General features: G+C 37.1%; 1 protein-coding gene across 2 annotated transcripts in view; it reads right to left on the minus strand.

Annotated features, from left to right (window-relative positions):
* Positions 1-302: 302 nt before the first annotated feature.
* Positions 303-21,168, minus strand: part of LOC102277413 (disintegrin and metalloproteinase domain-containing protein 28) — a 125,755-nt gene continuing 104,889 nt past the window's right edge. For both annotated transcript variants that reach the window (XM_070375526.1, XM_070375525.1), the window contains 10 exons: positions 19,982-20,058; positions 18,538-18,724; positions 18,254-18,316; positions 17,496-17,567; positions 16,352-16,521; positions 15,908-15,989; positions 14,810-14,940; positions 13,545-13,719; positions 7,604-7,687; positions 303-1,031 (listed from right to left, as the gene is read on the minus strand). In XM_070375526.1, coding sequence (XP_070231627.1) covers positions 7,607-7,687; positions 13,545-13,719; positions 14,810-14,940; positions 15,908-15,989; positions 16,352-16,521; positions 17,496-17,567; positions 18,254-18,316; positions 18,538-18,724; positions 19,982-20,058 — 1,038 coding nt within the window. In that variant the 3' untranslated portion in view covers positions 303-1,031; positions 7,604-7,606. The remainder of the gene's footprint in view (positions 1,032-7,603; positions 7,688-13,544; positions 13,720-14,809; positions 14,941-15,907; positions 15,990-16,351; positions 16,522-17,495; positions 17,568-18,253; positions 18,317-18,537; positions 18,725-19,981; positions 20,059-21,168) is intronic.

A 21,168-nucleotide genomic window follows, 5' to 3' on the forward strand; every position in this document is an offset into this window, starting at 1 on the left:
TTGTTCTCCTGACCCAGGCATCAGTGGAAATTTGGACATTTATTTTGAGTAAATTGTTAAAAAAAAAAAAACAGTTTAGAGAAACTTCAAAAAGTTTGTGTGACTGGCCTCAAGTCATTTCATTCTGGGCATTAAAAGAGAATGTGGCCTTTCTCCTCCCCATCATTATGCCTGGCTCTCTGTGGCAGTGCTGTCAAATGACCAAAGGGAAAATTGTCTAGTTATGTGAGGCTTTACCATCTAACACAGACCTACAACAAGGCTGGAAAATATTCATTTTTGAAAATGACCACACAAACAAATTCCTCAAAAAGTTGTGCTTTTATTCACTGACACTGTGGTTCATTAAACCAATAGATGAATGAAGCAATTCTTGGTGGCTAAATGACAGTGTAAGCAATACAGACCTCTTCAAATTAACGTTAAATGTAATGGTGAAAGGATTATACATGATAAAATAAAAAATACTTCATTAGCCTTGACATGATATAGAAAAATATCACACTTCTAAGAGCAAGGAAAGCAGAATACTGAGGAGTAAGAAATGACATATGAACTTTGCTTTCCTATCTTCCACCAAAGATTACACTCATCAAATGATCTTATTTTTTCATGGACTAAACTAAAATAAAAGCGGGATTAAAACACAAGTCACTTGCCATTATACAATTCTGAATTGAACTTGCATAATTCAGTAGAGCATTTTGCAGTGTTTTAGTCAAAGACTAGTTTCTTTTGTTCTCCAAAGAAAAGAGCTAAACAACAGCTTCAAGATCCTTAAAAAATGCATTTAAAGATCAGACTTAGAAAATAGGCAGCTTCCCTAAATACATGTATAGACCTGCTGACTGGAGAGGTAATATTACAGGAAGTATAAGGACAAGTGAAAAGCAAAATACAGTTAAGGACAATGGTGAGACTATGTAAGATTCCTGGCATGTTTGGATTTCTTGATTCTTGTCCTGGCAAGTAGCATCTCAATGAAGCTTGGATTCATTGAGTTTGGATTCAATGAAGTTTGGATTCATCCTCTGATCAAAAGAAAAAATTTGGAAGCCATGGTCATTATAAATTATAAAATATTATGTAATAATAGCAAATATTTATAGAATTTAAATAATTCTAACAACCCTACTGAAAGACAATACCATTAGCTTCGCTTTACAGGTGAGAAAATGAAGTAAATAATTTGACTTTAAGTGCTACTGGTAGTTTGTACCTAACCTGAGAAAATGATCAAAGTATCCCAAGTCCAAGTTCAGTTTTCTTTCCATGATACTAAATTGCCTATATTGGCCAGTAATGGTGCAAGCCCACCTATCATTCCAAGCCCCTAAAAAACGGAGTGGTTATGGTTTGTGATGATATGCTTCTGATCTCTGTCACAAAGGAAGAAGATGGGACTAATTTCTAGCATTTCCTGTAGAGTGGATCACACTAGGGGTTCAACTGAGTGAAATGATGCTTGGTAAGAGAATGAGTGATTGTATGCTCAGTAGCTAGTTGTGTCTGACTCTTTGCGACCCCATGGACTATAGCCTTCCAGGCTCCTCTGTCCATGGAATTTTCCAGGAAAGAACTCAGAAGCCCTGAATGAGTGATACTCCTTATTGTATGACCTTGCTGGTCCTTTCCTTGAAGAGGTGATAGTCAGTGATCTTTCAGTTGATTGGGTGGTGGTAGTTGAATCACTAAGTCTTGTTTGACTCTTGCAACACCATGGACTGTAGCCTTCCAAGCTACTTTGTTCAAGGAATTCTCCAGGAAAGAATACTGGAGTGGGTTGCCATTTCCTCCTCCAGGGGACCTTCCAGACTCAGGGATCAAACTCATATCTCTTGTGTCTCCTGAATTGGCAGGCAAATTCTTTACCACTGACGGGGAAGCCACTTTGAGTTGATTATTTCCTTTATAATCTCTCTACAAGTTCAGTGTGAAGAAGGCTGAGCACCAAAGAATTGATGCTTTTGAACTGTGGTGTTGGAGAAGACTCTTGAGAGTCCCTTGGACGGCAAGGAGATCCAACCAGTCCATTCTGAAGGAGATCAGCCCTGGGATTTCTTTGGAGGGAATGATGCTGAAGCTGAAACTCCAGTACTTTGGCCACCTCATGTGAAGAGCTGACTCATTGGAAAAGACTCTGATGCTGGTAAGGATTGGGGGCAGGAGGAGAAGGGGATGACAGAGGATGATATAGCTGGATGGCATCACTGACTCGATGGACTTGAGTCTGAGTGAACTCCGGGAGTTGGTGATGGACAGGGAGGCCTGGCATGCTGTGATTCATGGGGTCACAAAGAGTCGGACATGACTGAGCGACTGAACTGAACTGAACAAGTTCAGTCCCAGAAAAGAAAGTCAACAAAATTAGAAATGAAAACGGAGAAGTTACCACAGACAACACAGAAATACAAAGGATCATGAGAGACTACTATCAGCAACTATATGCCAATAAAATCACAACTTGGAAGAAATGGACAAATTCTTAGAAAAGTATAACTTTCCAAAACTAAACTGGGAAGAAATAGAAAATCTTAACATACCCATCACAAACACAGAAATTTAAATAGTAATCAGAAATCTTCCAACAAACAAAAGTCCAGGAACGGATGGCTTCACAGCTGAATTCTACTAAAAATTTAGAGAAGAGCTAACACCTATCCTACTCAAACTCTTCCAGAAAATTGCAGAGGAAGGTAAACTTCCAAACTCATTCTATGAGGCTACCATCACCTTGATACCAAAACCTGACAAAGATGCCACCCACACACACACACAAAAAAACTACAGGCCAATATCACTGATGAACATAGATGCAAAATCCTTAACAAAATTCTAGCAAACAGAATTCAACAACATATTAAAAAGATCATACATCATGATCAAGTGGGCTTTATCCCAGGGATGTAAGGATTCTTCAATATTTGCATATCAATCAGTATGATATACCACATTAACAAATTGAAAGATAAAAACCATATGAGTAATCTCAATAGATGCAGAGAAAGCCTTTGACAAAATTCAACACCCATTTATGATAAAAACCCTCCAGAAAGCAAGAATAGAAGGAACATATCTCAACATAATAAAAGCTATATATGACAACCGACAGCAAACATTACCCTCAATGGTGAAAAACTGAAAGCAGTTCCCCCAAAGTCAGGAACAAGACAAGGGTGCCCACTCTCACCACTACTATTCAACATAGTTTTGGAAGTTTGGGCCACAGCAATCAGAGAAGAAAAAGAAATAAAAGGAATCCAGACTGGAAAAGAAGAAGTAAAACTCTATTGTTTGCAGATGATATGATCCTCTACATAGAAAACCCTAAGACTCCACCAGAAAATTACTAGAGCTAATCAATAAATATAGTAAAGTTGCAGGATATAAAATCAACACACAGAAATTCCTTGCATTCCTATACATTAACAATGAGAAAACAGAAAGAAAAATTAAGGAAACAGTTCCATTCACCATTGCAACGAAAAGAATAAAATACTTAGGAATAAAGCTCCCTAAAGAAACAAAAGACCTATATATCAGATAAGATCAGATCAGTCACTCAGTAGTGTCCGACTCTTTGCGACCCCATGAATCCCAGCACGCCAGGCCTCCCTGTCCATCACCAACTCCCAGAGTTCACACAGACACATCCATCGAGTCAGTGATGTCATCCAGCCATCTCATCCTCTGTCATCCCCTTCTCCTCTTGCCCCCAATCCCTCCCAGTATCAGAGTCTTTTCCAATGAGTCAACTCTTCGCATTAGGTGGCCAAAATACTGGAATTTCAGCTTTAGCACCATTCCTTCCAAAGAAATCCCAGGGCTGATCTCCTTCAGAATGGACTGGTTGGATCTCCTTGCAGTCCAAGGGACTCTCAAGAGTCTTCTCCAACACCACAGTTCAAAAGTATCAATTCTTCGGCACTCAGCCTTCTTCACAGTCCAGCTCTCACATGCATACATGACCACAGGAAAAAGCATAGCCTTGACTAGATGAACCTTTGTTGGCAAAGTAATGTCTCTGCTTTTGAATATGCTATCTAGGTTGGTCATAACTTTCCTTCCAAGGAGCAAGTGGCTTTTAATTTCATGGCTGCATTCACCATCTGTAGTGATTTTGGAGCCCAGATAAATAAAGTCTGACACTGTTTCCACTGCTTCCCCATCTATTTCCCATGAAGTGATGGGACCGAATGCCATGATCTTCGTTTTCTGAATGTTGAGCTTTAAGCCAACTTTTTCACTCTCCACTTTCACTTTCATCAAGAGGCTTTTAAGTTCCTCTTCACTTTCTGCCATAAGGGTGGTGTCATCTGCATATCTGAGGTTATTGATATTTCTCCCGGCAATCTTGATTCCAGCTTGTGTTTCTTCCAGTCCAGTGTTTCTCATGATGTACTCTGCATATAAGTTAAATAAACAGGGTGACAGTATACAGCCTTGACAAACTCCTTTTCCTATTTGGAACCAGTCTTTTGTTCATGTCCAGTTCTAACTGTTGCTTCCTGACCTGCATACACATTTCTCAAGAGGCAGATCAGGTGTTCTGGTATTCCCATCTCTTTCAGAATTTTCCACAGTTTATTGTGATCCACACAGTCAAAGGCTTTGGCATAGTCAATAAAGCAGAAATAGATGTTTTTCTGGAACTCTCTTGCTTTTTCCATGATCCAGCGGATGTTGGCAATTTGATCTCTGGTTCTTCTGCCTTTTCTAAAACCAGCTTGAACATCAGGAAGTTCACGGTTCACATATTGCTAAAGCCTGGCTTGGAGAATTTTGAGCATTATGAAAGAAATCAAAGATGACACAAATAGATGGAGAAATATACCATGTTCATGGATTGGAAGAATCGATACAGTGAAAATGAGTATACTATCCAAAGCAATCTATAGATTAAATGCAATCCCTATCAAGCTACCAATGGTATTTTTCACAGAAGTAGAACAAATCATTTCACAATTTGTATGAAAATACAAAAAACATTGAATAGCCAAAGCAGTCTTGAGAATGGGACTGGAGGAATCAACCTGCCTGACTTCAGGCTCTACTACAAAGCCACAGTCATCAAGACAGCATGGTATTGGCACAAAGACAGAAATATAGATCAAAGAAACAAAATAGAAAGCCCAGAGATAAATCCATGCACCCATGGGCACATTATCTTTGACAAAGGAGGCAAGAATATACAATGGAGAAAAGACAATCTCTTTAACAAGTGGTGCTGGGAAAACTGGTCAACCACTTGTAAAAGAATGAAACTTCCTAATACCATACACAAAAATAAACTCAAAATGTATTAAAGATCTAAATGTAAGACCAGAAACTATAAAAATCCTAGAGTGAATCATAGGCAAAACACTCTCTGACATAAATCACAGCAGGATCCTCTATGACCCACCTCCCAGAATAATGGAAATAAAAGCAAAGATAAACAAATGGGACCTAATTAAAATTAAAAGCTTTTGCACAATGAAGGAAACTATAAGCAAAGTGAAAAGACAGCCTTCAGAATGGGAGAAAATAATAGCAAATGAAGCAACTGACAAAGAATTAATCTCAAAAATATACAAGCAACTCCTGCAGCTCAATTCCAGAAAAATCAACGACTCAATCAAAAAATGGGCCAAAGAACTAAACAGACATTTCTCCAAAGAAGACATACAGATGGCTAACAAACACATGAAAAGATGCTCAACAGCACTCATTATCAGATAAATGCAAGCCAAAACCACAATAAGGTACTATCTCACACCAGTCATAATGGCTGCTATCAAAAAGTCTACAAACAATAAACACTGGAGAGGGTGCATAGAAAAGGGAACCCTCTTACACTGTTGGTGGGAATGCAAACTAGTACAGCCACTATGGAGAACAGCATGGAGATTCCTTAAAAAACTGGAAATAGAACTGCCATATGACCCAGCAATCCCACTGTTGGGCATACACACTGAGGAAACCAGAATTGAAAGAGACAGGTGTACTCCAATGTTCATCACAGCACTGTTTACAATAGCCAGGACATGGAAGCAACCTAGATGTCCATCAGCAGACGAATGGAAAAGAAAGCTGTGGTACATATACACAATGGAATATTACTCAGCTATTAAAAAGAATGCATTTGAATCCGTTCTAGTGAGGTGAGTGAAACTGGAGCCTGTTATACAGAGCAAAGTAAGTCAAAAAGAAAAACACCAATACAGTATACAAAGGCATATATATAGAATTTAAAAAGATGGTAATGATGACCCTATATGCAAGACAGCGAAAGAGACACAGATATAAAGAACAGACTTTTGGACTCTGTGGGAGAAGGCGAGGATGGGATGATTTTAGAGACTAGCATTGAAACATGTATATTATCATATGTGCAACAGATCGCCAGTCCAGTTTTAATGCATGAGACAGGATGCTCAGGGCTGGTGCACTGGGATGACCCTGAGGGATGGGATTGGGGAGGGAACTAGGAGGGAGGTTCAGGATGGGGAACACATGTACACCCATGGCTGATTCATGTGAATGTATGGCAAAAACCTCAACAATATTATAAAGTAATTAGCCTCCAATTAAAATAAATAAATTAAAAAAAATTCCAGAAAAGATTCAGGAAATTCAGGAAAGGGTGGTAGTTGGTAAGAATAACTCCATTCATATATTAATAATTTGTCCCAAGTCTTTCTCCTATTCATAATTTTTGATCATTGCTGCCATTTTCAGATTTGGAGACTAGTTTTTACTGAAAGGAATATATCAAAAACAATTAGGTTTCCTAGCCCAACTTATGTAGGAGTGTGTAAAATACAAAAATAATCCATGAATTATGCATTATTGAAGCATTTTATTTATTTCAAAAAAATCTTTTGCCCATGCCACACAGCTTATAGTTCCCAGACCAGAGATCGAACCCAGGCCTATGGCAGTGAAAGTACTGTGTCTTGGCTACTGGACCACCAGGGAATTCCCTAGGCATTTTAAAAGGAATAAAATTGTCAAATCTTGTAGTGTGTTGTTAAATTTTATCTTCTGACTACCTTGCAATTTCAGTGATTGGCACTTACACAAGAAAAGAATTTGTTCATCAATTGAGGTCTTTGCTTCCCTCATGGTCCAGCTGGTAAAGAATCCACCTGGAATACAGGAGACCTGGGTTCGATCCCTGGTTCGGGAAGATCCCCTGGATCTACCCACTCCAGTATTCTGGCTTGGAGAATTCCAGGGACTGTATAGTCCAAGGGGTTGCAAAGAGTTGGACACAACTGAGCGACTTTCACGTTCACTTTTCTGTTTGTCATATTACTTTATATTAAACTCATTATTACCTTTCAGAATTTCATACAATTTTAGCACAGGTTTCAGAAGTCCTAGTTTCATGATGACAAAATACCCACTTTTCTCATTAGTGTATTAGTATATACACAAGTCTGAGCTATTTATGTTCATAATAGTGGCTTTTTTAAATTTCTGAAATTGAGTCATTTAAAAATGTAAAATGAAATAAATTGAGTTTTAGCTTTGCTGAACTCAGTGTCATATCTTTCTTGAATCACATAAAAATGTGAAAATGTTTGAGAACAAAGAAAGAAAAAAAAAAAAGTCTTACATGTTATTGCTCAGTCTCTTTTCCACAGTCAACTTCATGTTTTAACATACAGGTCATGGCTTCACAGCAAGGATTGGTACATTCCTTTAAAACACACACACAATGCAAAAGTGAGTTCAAGCATTTTTTCCCCTATAGACTAGGTGTGCAGAATTCTGGCATATGATGACAATGAAATTTCACTTTTTAAACTAAATTACTCTGCTATACAAATTCGAGTTGAAATGACCAAGGAAATTTAATGACAGAAAAAAAAATGCTGAGTAATGAAAACTATCTCTTAAAAGGACAAAAATAGAATAACCCAAGAATTATCCCAAACAAATTCACCTAGATGATATTATATGTAAGTTAATTTGAAATTCAAGGGAGAATATTTCTATTCTCTTCAAACAGCTTGACAATAGAGAAAAAAATTATTTTTAATCTTCAATTCATTTTGCCAAGCCTGCATAATCCTGATAATGAGAACTGGTAATGAGTATATACACCATACCATTCTCATTTGTGTGTATAAATGCAAAAACTTGAGTAAAATATTAGCCAAACACTAGCTTATTAATATAATAATTCTCCATTACAAATTCTGCAGAGCCTTTTGTCACCAAAAATGCAAGGCTGTCTCAACAGTACAGAATAAAGTAACATTATCCATTATATTAAAAGACTGAGGGAAGAAAACAACTAATACTAATGTGATAGGTGGCAAAAATTAGTACAAATTAGGCAAGCATTATTTAATTAACACATATTAGTAAACTATGAACAGTTTTGATCATCATGATAAAGAAAATCTATCTGGTGAATAGTAAAAACACATCCAATAAAGTATAAAGAAAGGATTATTTTTATGTTATTATTATGTAAATTCTGACAAATGCTATGAGACAAAAATATATGAAAGCATAATAATCAGATATATAATAATTATTATCTATAAATAATACTAATAATGTTTTCACTGTTTATATATAATTCTTGAGCTAGAAAAAAAAGAGGATCAATTCTAAAAACATTGAGTTAGTCACTAAGATAGCTGTTTAAGATAATAATAAAATAATGTCAAGAACAGTAACAAATGAGAACCTAAATAAAAAAGAAAACATATGTATTAACAGCAAAAAGAAAAAAATTGAAAATATTTAAAAATAAAGTTTCAAAATGTGCAAGAACTGCATGAAGAATTTTTTATTTAACTTCTCTGAAAAACTTCAAAGGCAACTTATCTTTTAAGACAATACTTAATATTGTGAAAATGCCAGTGGCCTTTAGAGTGAATTATTAATTTTACAAATATCAACCAGAATCTCAACTGTATTTGCAGGCAAATTGACAAAAACATAAAAATAAAACCAAGATATTTATGGAAGAATGAACACTCAATAATTACTATGCAAACACCGCAAAAAAAAGTCAGTGAAGAAATTTTCCATTACTGATATTAAAGTGTGTTACATAGGTAGAATCATTAAAATGGCATGATGGTTGTTTGATAATATCTAGACAGAAAGAATGATTATTTTTATTAAAAATAATAAAATATCATGTAAGATCCTGGAAAATGAATTTTTCATTAAAGAATTCTATATAAAATATTTATACCACTTTTTGATAAAAAACAGCTATTTAAAAATTCAGTTGTTCTTAAGTTTGGACTCTCTAGCTCTCTAATTTTATTCATCTACAGAAGAAGAAAATCAGCAAGATATGGAAAGCATATGGGAACTGGATAATATAGTTAAAGAAAATAAGATATTAAACACGGTATAATAGTAGTTTCTCTTCTCCTGTTCTTGTCCTGCTCTCTTGTGTGTGTGTGTGTGTGTGTGTATGTACTGAACACACAGCATTTTACCTGTTGAAATTAGAAATGCCAAAGATTGTGAACAATTTCAGTTATCCTTCACTCTAGAAACCATATGGGAATATAAGTAAGAATGAGATAAACATAAATCTAAATTATTGTAAAGCATCAAATCACTTGTAAAATTTCATATCTCATTATAATTAACAGAATATTTACATTATTCTTTGTGAATAATTAAGTTGCACCATGTAAAGTTTTAATATAATTTAATAACTTAAATTTTCTTTTTTGTGTTTTGTTTTTCTTTTTTGATGTACAGGCTTCGTTGCTTCATGGGATCTTCTCAGATCATGGATGGAACCCATGTCTTCTGTATTGGCAGGCAAATTCTTTACCACTCAGCCACCAGGGGAGCCCTCAATAAATTTAAATTTCTGAATAAATAAATAGCATAGAATGATTATATGTCTTTCCCATTGTCACAAAGTCTCTTAGAGTAATGGATAAATCTTGGGTTGCAACAGGTTTCACCAATTACTAGCTTTGTATCCTTGGATCTAGTTACTTAGCTTTTCTGAGTTTCACTTCTTTTCTAAATTGGGAAAATAACAAACCTGTTTTGCAGGTTTGTTGTGAGTAATAAAGGAGGCTGTGGTTATAAAAGCATGGAGTATTACTCAGCCATTAAAAAGAATACATTTGAATCAGTTCTAATGAGGTGGGTGAAACTGGAGCCTACTATACAGAGTGAAGTAAGCCAGAAGGAAAAACACCAATACAGTATACTAACGCATATATATGGAATTTAGAAAGATGGTAACAATAACCCTGTGTAAGAGACAGCAAAAGAGACACTGATGTATAGAACAGTCTTATGGACTCTGTGGGAGAGGGAGAGGGTGGGAAGATTTGGGAGAATGGCATTGAAACATATAAAATATCATGTATGAAACGAGATGCCAGTCCAGGTTCGATGCACGATACTGGATGCTTGGGGCTAGTGCACTGGGACGACCCAGAGGGATGGTATGGGGAGGGAGGAGGGAGGAGGGTTCAGGATGGGGAACACATGTATACCTGTGGTGGATTCATTTTGATATTTGGCAAAACTAATACAATTATGTAAAGTTTAAAAATTAAATAAAATTAAAAAAAAAAAAGCATTCAGCAGATTGACATGTAAAAAGTCTCTTCAAATCGTAATTCATTTTTTTAGTCTTAAATAGAACGCTTTCTTTTAGAAACCTAGTCTGAGACTGCTAATAAACATTTTATCAGAGATATTTTTTAGGGTACACTGATTTCTCAAAAGGGTTAGATTTTTATCAAGATTAGCCATATGTATAGTAATTATCTTAGATGTTCTATGTTAATCCATCTTCTACAGACTTGTGTGATTTTTCTTTTTCCTCTTTACGTTTTAATTTCTCCTTCTCACACACTGCTTGATGCTGCTGCTGCTAAGTTGCGTCAGTCGTGTCCAACTCTGTGCGACCCCACAGACGGCAGCCCCACAGGCTCCTCTGTCCCTGGAATTCTCCAGGCAAGAATACTGGAGTGGGTTGCCATTCCCTTCTCCAATGCATGAAAGTGAAAAGTAAAAGTGAAGTCGCTCAGTCGTGTCCGACTCTGTTCGACCCCACAGACCGCAGCGCACCCGGCTCCTCCGTCCATGGGATTCTCCAGGCAAGAGTACTGGAGTGGGGTGCCATTACCTGCTCCCACTGCTTGATGAAAGACCAATTCTCTCTCAATGGAATTTACTTCTGGATTTTCAATTGTTGCATCTGTGTGTACATACTTAGTCTCTCAGTTGTGTCTTACTCTTGGCGGCCCCATGGACTGTATCCTGCCAGGCTCCTCTCTGTTCATGGGATTTTCCAGGCAAGAATACTGGAGTGGGGTGCCATTTCCTCCTTCAGGGGCTCTTCCAGACCCAGGGATATAACCCACATCTCCTGCATTGGCAGGCAGATTCTTTACCACTGAGCCACATGGGAAACCCCTTTTTAATTGTTATTGTTCAACAAAACAATCAGCTGGGAGTTTATGTGATTTAGAAATTTGACTAATACATTTAAGAAAGTTCATAAGTGACATGTATAGTTAAGGATTTACTTTTTAAAAGAATGTACACTTGCTTTATAATGTGTTAGTTTCTACTGTACAGCAAAGTAGAGTATAGTAGAAACTATATGCTTATGTATATCCCTTCTTTGTTGGATTTCCTTCCCCTTTAGGACACCACAGAGCACTACAGAGTTCCCTGTGCTAGACAGTAGGTTCTCATTAGTTATCTATTTTCTGGAGAAGGATATAGCAACCCACTCCAGTAGTCTTGCCTGGAGAATCCTGTGGATGGAGGAGCCTGGTGGGCTACTGTCCATAGGGTTGCACAGAGTCAGACACGACTGAAGCAACTTAGCATGCATGCATGCATTGGAGAAGGAAATGGCAACCCACTCCAGTATTCTTGCCTGGGGAATCCCAGGGACATAGGAACCTGGTGGGCTGCCATCTATGGGGTCACACAGAGTCGAACACCACTGAAGCGACTTAGCAGCAGCAGCAGCAACAGTTATCTATTTTATACATAATATCAATAGTGTTTATATGTCAGTTCCAATATCCCAGTTCATCCCACACCCCTAGCCTCTAGAATCCATACATCCATTCTCTATGTCTGTGTCTCTATTTCTGCTTTGCAAATAAGTTCATCTGTATCACTTTTCTAGATTCCACATGTAAGTGATACCATATGATATTTGTTTTTCTCTTTCTGACTTACTTCACTCTGTATGACAGTCTCTAGGTTCATCCACATATCTACAAATTGCACAATTTTGTTCCTTTTTGTGGCTGAGTAATATTCCATTATATATATGTACCACATTTTCTTTATTCCTCCACCAATGGACATTTAGGTTGCTTCCACATCCTGGCTATTGTAAATAGGGCTACAATTAATATTATGAAGCTTGTATCTTTTTGAATTATGGTTTTCTCCAGATACATGCTCAGGAGTGGGATTGCTGGGGCATATGGTAGCTCTGGGGGCTTCCCAAGTGGTGCTAGTGGTAAAGAACCTGCCTGCCAATGCAGGAGACTAAAAGACATAAGTTCAATCCCTGGGTTGGGAAAATACCCTGAAGAAGGTCATGGCAACCCACTCCAGTACTTTTGCTTGGAGAATTTCATGGACAGAGGAGCCTGGTGGACTATGGTCTATAGGGTCGCAAAGGGTCAGACGCCACTGCAGCAACTTAGCACACACACGTGGTAGTGTATGGTTATATTTTTAAGGAATCTCCATGCTATTCTCGATAGTAACTGTACCAATTTACATTCTCACCATCAGTGTAGGAGGGTTCCCTTTTTTCCCCACATCCTCTTCAGCATTTATTGTTTGTAGATTTTTTAATGATGACCATTCTGAGCAGTGTGAGGTGATACCTCATTATAGTTTTGGTTTGCATTTCTCTAATATCTAGTGATGTTGAGCATCTTTTCATGTATTTTTTGTCCATCTGTATATCTTCTATGGAGAAATGTCTATTAAGGTCTCCTACCTATTTTTAGATTTTTTTCCCCTTTTTTTACACTGAGCTGCATGAACTGTTTGTATCACAAGGGATATTAGTCCCTTGTTACTTGTTTCTTTTGCAAATATTTTTATCCATTCTGAGAGCTGTCTTTTCACCTTAATGATTTACCTCTTTTCATTGAAGTTCTTATACAATCATATAATAAGCGTATCCTGGCTTTTGAAATGCTTTTCAAAAGATGACCAAAGTCAGTACTGAAAACAAATACAAGCCTACTTTTTACTAAGATGCCAAGTTTGTCTTTAGAAAAAACTTCCAAAAGAGCATTTTAAAAGGAAAAAAAAAGATAACATTATGAACAGCACAGGGAGCTCAGCCTGGTGATCTGTAATGACCTAGAGGTGTGGGACGTGGTTGGGAGTGGAGGGAGGTGCAAGAGTGAAATGATATATGTATACATATAGCTGATTCACGTTGTGCAGCAGAAACTGACACAACATTGTAAAGCAATTATACTCTAATTAAAACTAAAAAGAAAGCCACAGTAACTCTCTAGTAAAGTTTTTAGACCGCACGGATATTTGCATACCTCAGGAGAGCCACAATCACAGTCTTCACCTACTTCCACAAGTTGATTCCCACACACTGGTTTTGTCATATTTTTAGGAACCAATGCTTGCAGTAGGCATCTTGGCTTTTGAGATAACATGTATTTTTTAAAATGTGAGCGACTAACTGTACTGAAATCCTTTGGGAATTTTGAACTGTAACCAGAAGAAAAATGAGAAATACCATGTTATATACAGTGATAAGTTAACATAAGAATCTAACTTGTCTTACTAGCTCAACAAAAACTCCAAATTTAGTATAAATGAGCCATGTTATATGGGGAATGTGATAGAGCATGAATACTACTCTCATTGGAAAATTCTTTTTCTAGATACCCAGTTGTAGGAGTTGGAAGAATTTCACTTCCTGTGCAGATTCAATTCTGCCCTAAATGGCAGCAGTGATGAGCTTCACCATTTGTTATCATTCACTCATCTCACTATTGAAGGCTGAGAGGCAAATGATAATAACAATGAATAGTGAAAGGAAATAACTGTAGACTTAAAGGTTCAATGGGGATATTTAACTTCCTATTTATGAGCACTTCAACAGTAAGACATGTTTATTGATTTTTCTATCACAAGTCCTTGCAAAGTGCTTAGAATTATTAAAAGACAACATTAATAACATAAAAATGAATTGATTGGTGACAGGGATTTATAAGGATGTTCTCATCTTAATTATATAAATATTTTTAGAAAAGACTGTTTTAAGCTAAAATTATTTTAAGTTAGATTAACATGATCCGGAGAAGGCAATGGCACCCTACTCCAGTACTCTTGCCTGGAAAATCCCATGGATCGAGGAACCTGGTAGGCTGCAGTCCATGGGGTCGCAAAGAGTCAGACACGACTGCGACTTCACTTTCACTTTTCACTTTCATGCATTGGAGAAGGAAATGGCAACCCACTCCAGTGTTCTTGCCTGGAGAATCCCAGGGATGGGGGAGCCTGGTGGGCTGCGGTCTCTGGGTTCGCACAGAGTCGGACACAACTGACGAGACTTAGCAGCAGCAGCAGCAGATTAACATGATCATTATACTTATAAACTCTACCTTGGCATATTTGGAAATCTTAAATAATGAGTTCTGCTAGCTGGTAAATCCTGTATATCAAGAAACTAGAGCATGAATTCGTTGGAAACACAGCCATTATATTAAAAAATGTTCATCCAATTATACAGCCTGCATCTGAATTCTTTAAGATTTAAGAATTTTTTTTTTTCTCTAGAATGACAAGGTCTCACCTTAGATATTTATTCATCACACAACTCCCAGAGGGACACTTGGTGTTATATGGAACATCAGGCATACCAAGGACATGACCCAATTCGTGTGACATCACTCCTACAAGAGAGACACTGTTCTTTCTCTTACCCTGGTGGAAAAAAAAAGAGAGAAATATCTATTATTTGTGATTTTATTCAATTATTTGTTCATTATCATTGATGTTTGGTATTACAAAGAATAATAGTTTCACATGAAAATTATTGAATCATTGAGCTTCTTCCCCTTTCATTGGTTATTGTAAATTATAGACCTTTGAGACAGCTGACAGGACATTGTAAACATGAAAAATGTTTACACTTCAAACATAAAAAATGACATTGTAAACATTTGAAATGATTTGCTATTGGAAATCTAACTGCTAAGCCATTGCTCAATCGATATGGATTATTGATAAACCATGGTTAAATCATGATAATTCCATTATTCATTGTTGTTGTTTAGTTGCTAAGTGGAGTCTGACTCTTTTGTGACTCCATGAACTGTAGCCCTCCAAGCTCCTCTGTCTATGACATTTCCCAGTCAAGAATACTGGAGTGGGTTACCATTTCCTTCTCCAATGCATGAAAGTGAAAAGTGAAAGTAAAGTCGCTTAGTCATGTCCAACTCTTAATGACCCCATGGACTGTAGCCCACCAGGCTCCTCCGTCCATGGGATTTTCCAGGCAAGAGTACTGGAGTGGGGTGCCATTGCCTTCTCCAGCCATAGATACTAGCGATGATTAATCTGAAGTTACCTCAGATCCCAGAGGGCACTGGCGATGATTAATTTGAAGATACCTCAGATCCTAGGGGGCACCTGGATTTTGTTTTTGTTCTGATCTTCCTCTTCTAACTCCCTAACACCAACTAAAGAGTGAAACTTCTGGGAGGGTCAATGTAAAGAGATATTCTGTTTCATAATCTAAGGAATCCTCAGTATAGTGATCTACTAATACAGGTTCATTTCTACTTTTATTTACTGACTCAGCAGATATACATTGTGCTTACTCTAAGTAAGACATTGTGCTTGTCTTCATAGAGGTTGTAGAACCTCAGGGATCTATATGTTTACAAACCTCAATAACAGCGACGGATGATGGGGAGCACAAGGAATTCGAGGTTGCCAGTCCTGCCATTCGAGTTTTGAAGCCAACTCCACTGCGTGAAAGTTACGGGTACATTGTCACAATCTGAGTCTTTTGAACCATCAGCTTCCGTCAGCTCTGTCTGAGACTTCCCTAGTTCCCCTACCCTCTTCATATTCATGAGGTCCCAGAAAAGCCACTGCTATTCTATAGCATTAGAATGACCACATATGGTTATCCCACATCCAAGAGTCAATTTTAGTGATCTGACATGGGTCTGCAACAATCCCACAGGTGAGTTGCTAATAATAGAACTTTAGGCTCTCTGATCACTGAACAAGGAGGTAGAACTGAACAGGAATCTCTGCCAAGAAACCTTTGGGATAACTATTTTCTCTGTCAAAATAGACCTGGCCCTGACCAGTGTGTGCTTACCTGAGTAGCTGAGCATGGTCATGGGTCTTCATTTTCCCCAGGTTAGAATAATGCCAGTTCAGAAAGTTTTTAAAGGTGACAGTTGTGCTGGGCACCACCTTTATCTTGTCACTGTTAGACCATATTTCCATACCTACCAAGGACACTTGAATGTCTATGGTATTGTAAATCTGAGGGAAGAACATTTTTCATTATGAAAATGTTTGATATTTCTTTTTCAAAAAAAATTATTGAAGTATAGCTGATTTACAATGTTATGTTAATATCTGCTGTATAGCAAAGTGACTGAGTTTTGTTTGTTTGTTTTCGGTTATACATATATATGTGTGGGCGAGCTTATGCTCCTCAGTTCTCTCTCGTCGCAACAAAGATTTGGAGTGACAGACATTAAAGCCCTTGGTGCGTCACAGCTCTTGGGTCTTGGACAGACCATGTTATAGCTCTTAGACAAATCAGTGTTACAGCTCCGTGTCACAGCTCTATTTTATTTAGAAAATAGCAGGAAAATCCATCCTCTAGGCGTGAAGGCATGTCGACCCAAAGACGGAAGAGAAGAGCAATGCGTGGGGGAGAGAGAGAGAGAGAGAGACCCCCTGCCCTTTGGCTCCTCCTTTTATATGTCCCCACCCTCCCCGCCCTGGGCCTGCCATATGTAAATTGGGCTAGCCAGGAGTGTTTTTCTACCTGAGGTCCTCACTCTGGTCCTCAGACCTTCCTTTGTTCTATTTTTGTGGGTTTTTCCCTTCCTTATATTTTAGCTACCGCCACTCTGGACTCCTGTTTTCTATTCTAACTACCTAACATATATATGTTCTTTTTCATCCTTTTCCATTATGGTTTATCCTAGAATATTGTATGTAGTTCCCTGTGCTATACAGTAGGAAAGATTTATTTAGTTTTTTTTTAGATATTTCACTGATTTCAAGTGATGGATAAATGTATCCCATTTTGAAAACAGAAAACCTAGAAGTTGCCTTTGCTACAGTATACAGTGATTTTACCTTGATGTTAATCCTTGTCTACCAAATTTCCCCAAACTGCTGACCTTAATCCATTGTAATTCTACCAATTCTTATTTGCTTAAAATATAGAAAAGCCCTAAATTCCTATGTGGAAACATATGTTTATGGAACAAATATCTTACCACATTGAGTAGGTTTATCACATCAAACACAAAGCTTCTTATCACAGTTATATTCTCATTATACATCTTATACTGTAAAATACAAAATGCAAAGAGTAATTAAAACCACAAATTAAAGTGAGAAAGCTGATGGGGATTTTATAGTTTAAGAAGACGTACACATTTCAATGTAAATAAATGTTCATTCCACATCTACCTTATATGAGACTTATCTAAGAATCTGTTTCAAACAAATTCTATTTCAAATGTAAGAAGTTTTTGGCAAAAGAAAACTTAAGCATTCATATAAAATTTCAATTCAAATTAAGTTGAATAAATCATATTAATTTTAATGTTTTCAAGCCAATTTGATATTTTTAAAATTTGGTTATGAAGCATAAATTCTCATATATTTTAATATATGACTGTAATTAATAAATAATATATAATTTTATATATATTTTATATTTACATTTTATAGTGAGAACTTTAAAAAGATATTAATAACCAACTCTTTATGTTTCTAGTTATTGTGGTTGTTTTACTGTTGCTATCTGTCATTAAGTTTATTTCCCATATCTGAATATTTTGGCAGCAGATGAATTTTAAAAGAGCAGGTATGAATGAAAACTATTTCTGACATGGCAGGTAGAACAGATAAGACAACCACGTGGACAGGCTTCGTATTTTTCATGAGAATAGTTTATTGCTTGTGTCTGCTTGATAAGAAAACTGAAAAGTTGACTTAACTACCCAAGAAGTGCTCATTTCATACTCACAAAGGCATTATCCAGCACCAAAAGCAGATCGATGTATTTCTCACCCTGAAGAAATTCTTCTATCTTTGTGAAGAATGAAAGAACATTGTTAATAATATCTTCAACCTAAGAGATTAAAAAGCTTACAAAAAGATTTATTTATTTTCCTTCAGAGGAAAAGTAAATCGAAGAATAAGTAAATAAGAGTTGGACTTTACTCACACAAGCCATTTCTGGGTATACCAGTATTTCATACATCATTACTGGGTCAGTCGAAATGAATGATGGTGGGAAACTGTACTCACCTCTGGACTTCTGAGTGACCTTGAGGTTCGAATAAGGTCCTGTTTCCTGCCAACATTTCTTACACCACAGGTGTGATTAGCTGGGTTGAGCTCCTCCTGGTTGTATCTGAGTATAGCGTGTTCTTCTCGGCCTGTGCTTTTCAGAGGCTTTATCATATATCTTTGATTGTGATGTGTAAAATAGCCCCTGTGAGACACAGAGGCTCATGTTTCAAGATTCTCTGCCAGAGTCACACCCGCTGACCAGAGTGAAGGTATTCCTCTCCCTCAATACCAAGCTCACACGTAGTTTTCATTCATATGTCTTACAGCTAACTTTTGCTAATTTAAGTTATAATCAGTGTTTGTCAATACAAAAATAGATCCTATTTTAATTACCCAGGGCATCCTGAACAAGAAGTACTAAGATGAAGCTATCCCCCCAAATTTGAAATTTATACCATGAGCTCAGTAAATATTTGTCCATAGTTTATTTTCACATTTAGCAAATATTTCTTGGCAGATCCCAGCGATATAAGGGAGAATGTAGTAAAGGAGTAGATACCTTTCAAAGGATACCTTGCAAAGGAGTAGGTATCTTGTGGATACCAAGAATCCCAAAGAGAAAGATTGATGAGCAGATCAGCCAGAGGAACAAGTTGGAACTAGTAGTAACTTAAAGATTTTCTCTTCTTAGAAGGAAAATTAGTTCAGAAATATATAGTGAAACTGTATGATGAAATATTAGAAAGCTAACACAGCTGGTAAAAAAACAATTACATCTACAAAAGCATTGTATGATATGGGAAGAGGTTTTTGATGTCATGTGGTATGTCCCATGTTGGACAAAGAATGTGTATTTTATTTTACATTTCAATCATATAAATGATATTTTTGTTTATCTGTATAAAAGATTGAACCCTCTTTGATAATAGTTTGAACTATTATCAAACACTAATAATAGTGATACTCAGAGGTAAAACTTTTTGGTGGTTATTTTCTTATTTGTGCTTTCTCACCCTTTACAAATTTTCCCTAACTGGCAAGAATCACCTTTGTAAACAGAAATATCACACAGATACACAAACACACTCATACCCACAAACTTCTAAAAATTATGTTTAATGTGACAACTGCAGGGTAGCATCTTTAAGAAGATAAAACAGATGGTTTCAGGGAACGAAGGGTGGATGGATAATAAATATGAAAGTGAATCCAGATGTCATCATGCTCCCGAATAGAGTACTTGTTTAAAAATTATTAACTCTAACTTTTACTAGAACTGCAGATAATGAGATAACTGCAAGGATGATGCATTATTCTTCACTTTAACCACATAGATTCAGCATTTTATCAATGGAGACAATTTTACCAAAATAGTAAGAAGACATGGTGTCCAGGAAGACTCAATATTATGCAACAAAATAGTGCTTGATGTTTAATATTTTTACAAGTGGTAACTCACCTCAATCCATCACAAGTACTAATGCTGGCAACAGAGTCCTTTTCATTTAGGATGTGTCCTTTATAGTAGCAGTGTTCCTAAGGTTGGGAAAAAAAATTTCTAACTACAAAAATAAATGTATCACAGTTGTGTTGAAAACTCTTATCTTGAATATGTAAGAATGTTCTACAAATAGTGGCTGTGACCAGATTAGCTCCCAGAAACAAAAACATGGAGAATCTCAGCAGTTTCATGGACCTCTCTATCTATGACTTTGGAAACTCTCCATATTTGGTGGTTGAACTGTCTTTGTGACACTAATTCACACTAAAGAAAAGTTCAGGAAATTTGAACCTAAATGGACTTAGGGCAAGAGTAGACACTGCATTTGAGAAGTAACCATTTGCTTTATGTGGTCTATAGCACTCCCCAAGAACTCTCAGGTTCGAGTGCCAACTTTGGAGAATTTAGTACCTCTATGCAAGCTCCACTATGGCATTACATATCAATAAAATAAGGTATTCATTTTTCTAAATTCTACAGTCCTCAAGAGGCCACACCACCATGTCTGAGACCCTCTGATTTATGGGTCCAACTCATTTTTTAAAAAACTGGAATGTTAGTGGTAGCCCTTTACCAGCCTCGAAAGCCCAAAGAATTTGTCTATAGCTAGAGATTCAGACTGGCTTCCCGGGTGACTCAGTAGTAAAGAATCTGCCTGCCAAGCAGGAAACACAGATTGGATCCCTGGGTTGGGAAGATCCCCTGGAGAAGGAAATGGCATCCCACTCCAGTGTTCTTGCTTGGGAAATCCCATGGACAGAGGAGCTTGGTGGGCTAGAGTCCATGGGGTTGCAAAGAGTCGGACATGACTGAGCGACCAAACCACCACACAGAGATTCAGACATTTTGGCATTTCATATAAGCAAAGTAGGGGATCACTTGTGTAGAACAGTCCAAGAAAGCTAATGAATAAACTCTTGTTCAAAACAAATTGACTTTCCTCAGGGTCTGACATTCCATCTGTGTCTTTCTTGCCTTTACACCTTTTGGATTGTATACATGTACTATTGACAAGATATGTTGAAAATCCTAGCCAAGTTTTAAATTGTGAGAGGAGAAGATTCACAAATCTCTGCCTGGATGCTGTTTGTGGTTATCTGGTCGAGCTCCAGTCTATGAGCTCCTCAGCAGCAGTACAAGCCATC

This window comes from Bos mutus, chromosome 8 (genome assembly GCF_027580195.1).
Source record: "Bos mutus isolate GX-2022 chromosome 8, NWIPB_WYAK_1.1, whole genome shotgun sequence".
Lineage (NCBI taxonomy): Eukaryota > Metazoa > Chordata > Mammalia > Artiodactyla > Bovidae > Bos > Bos mutus.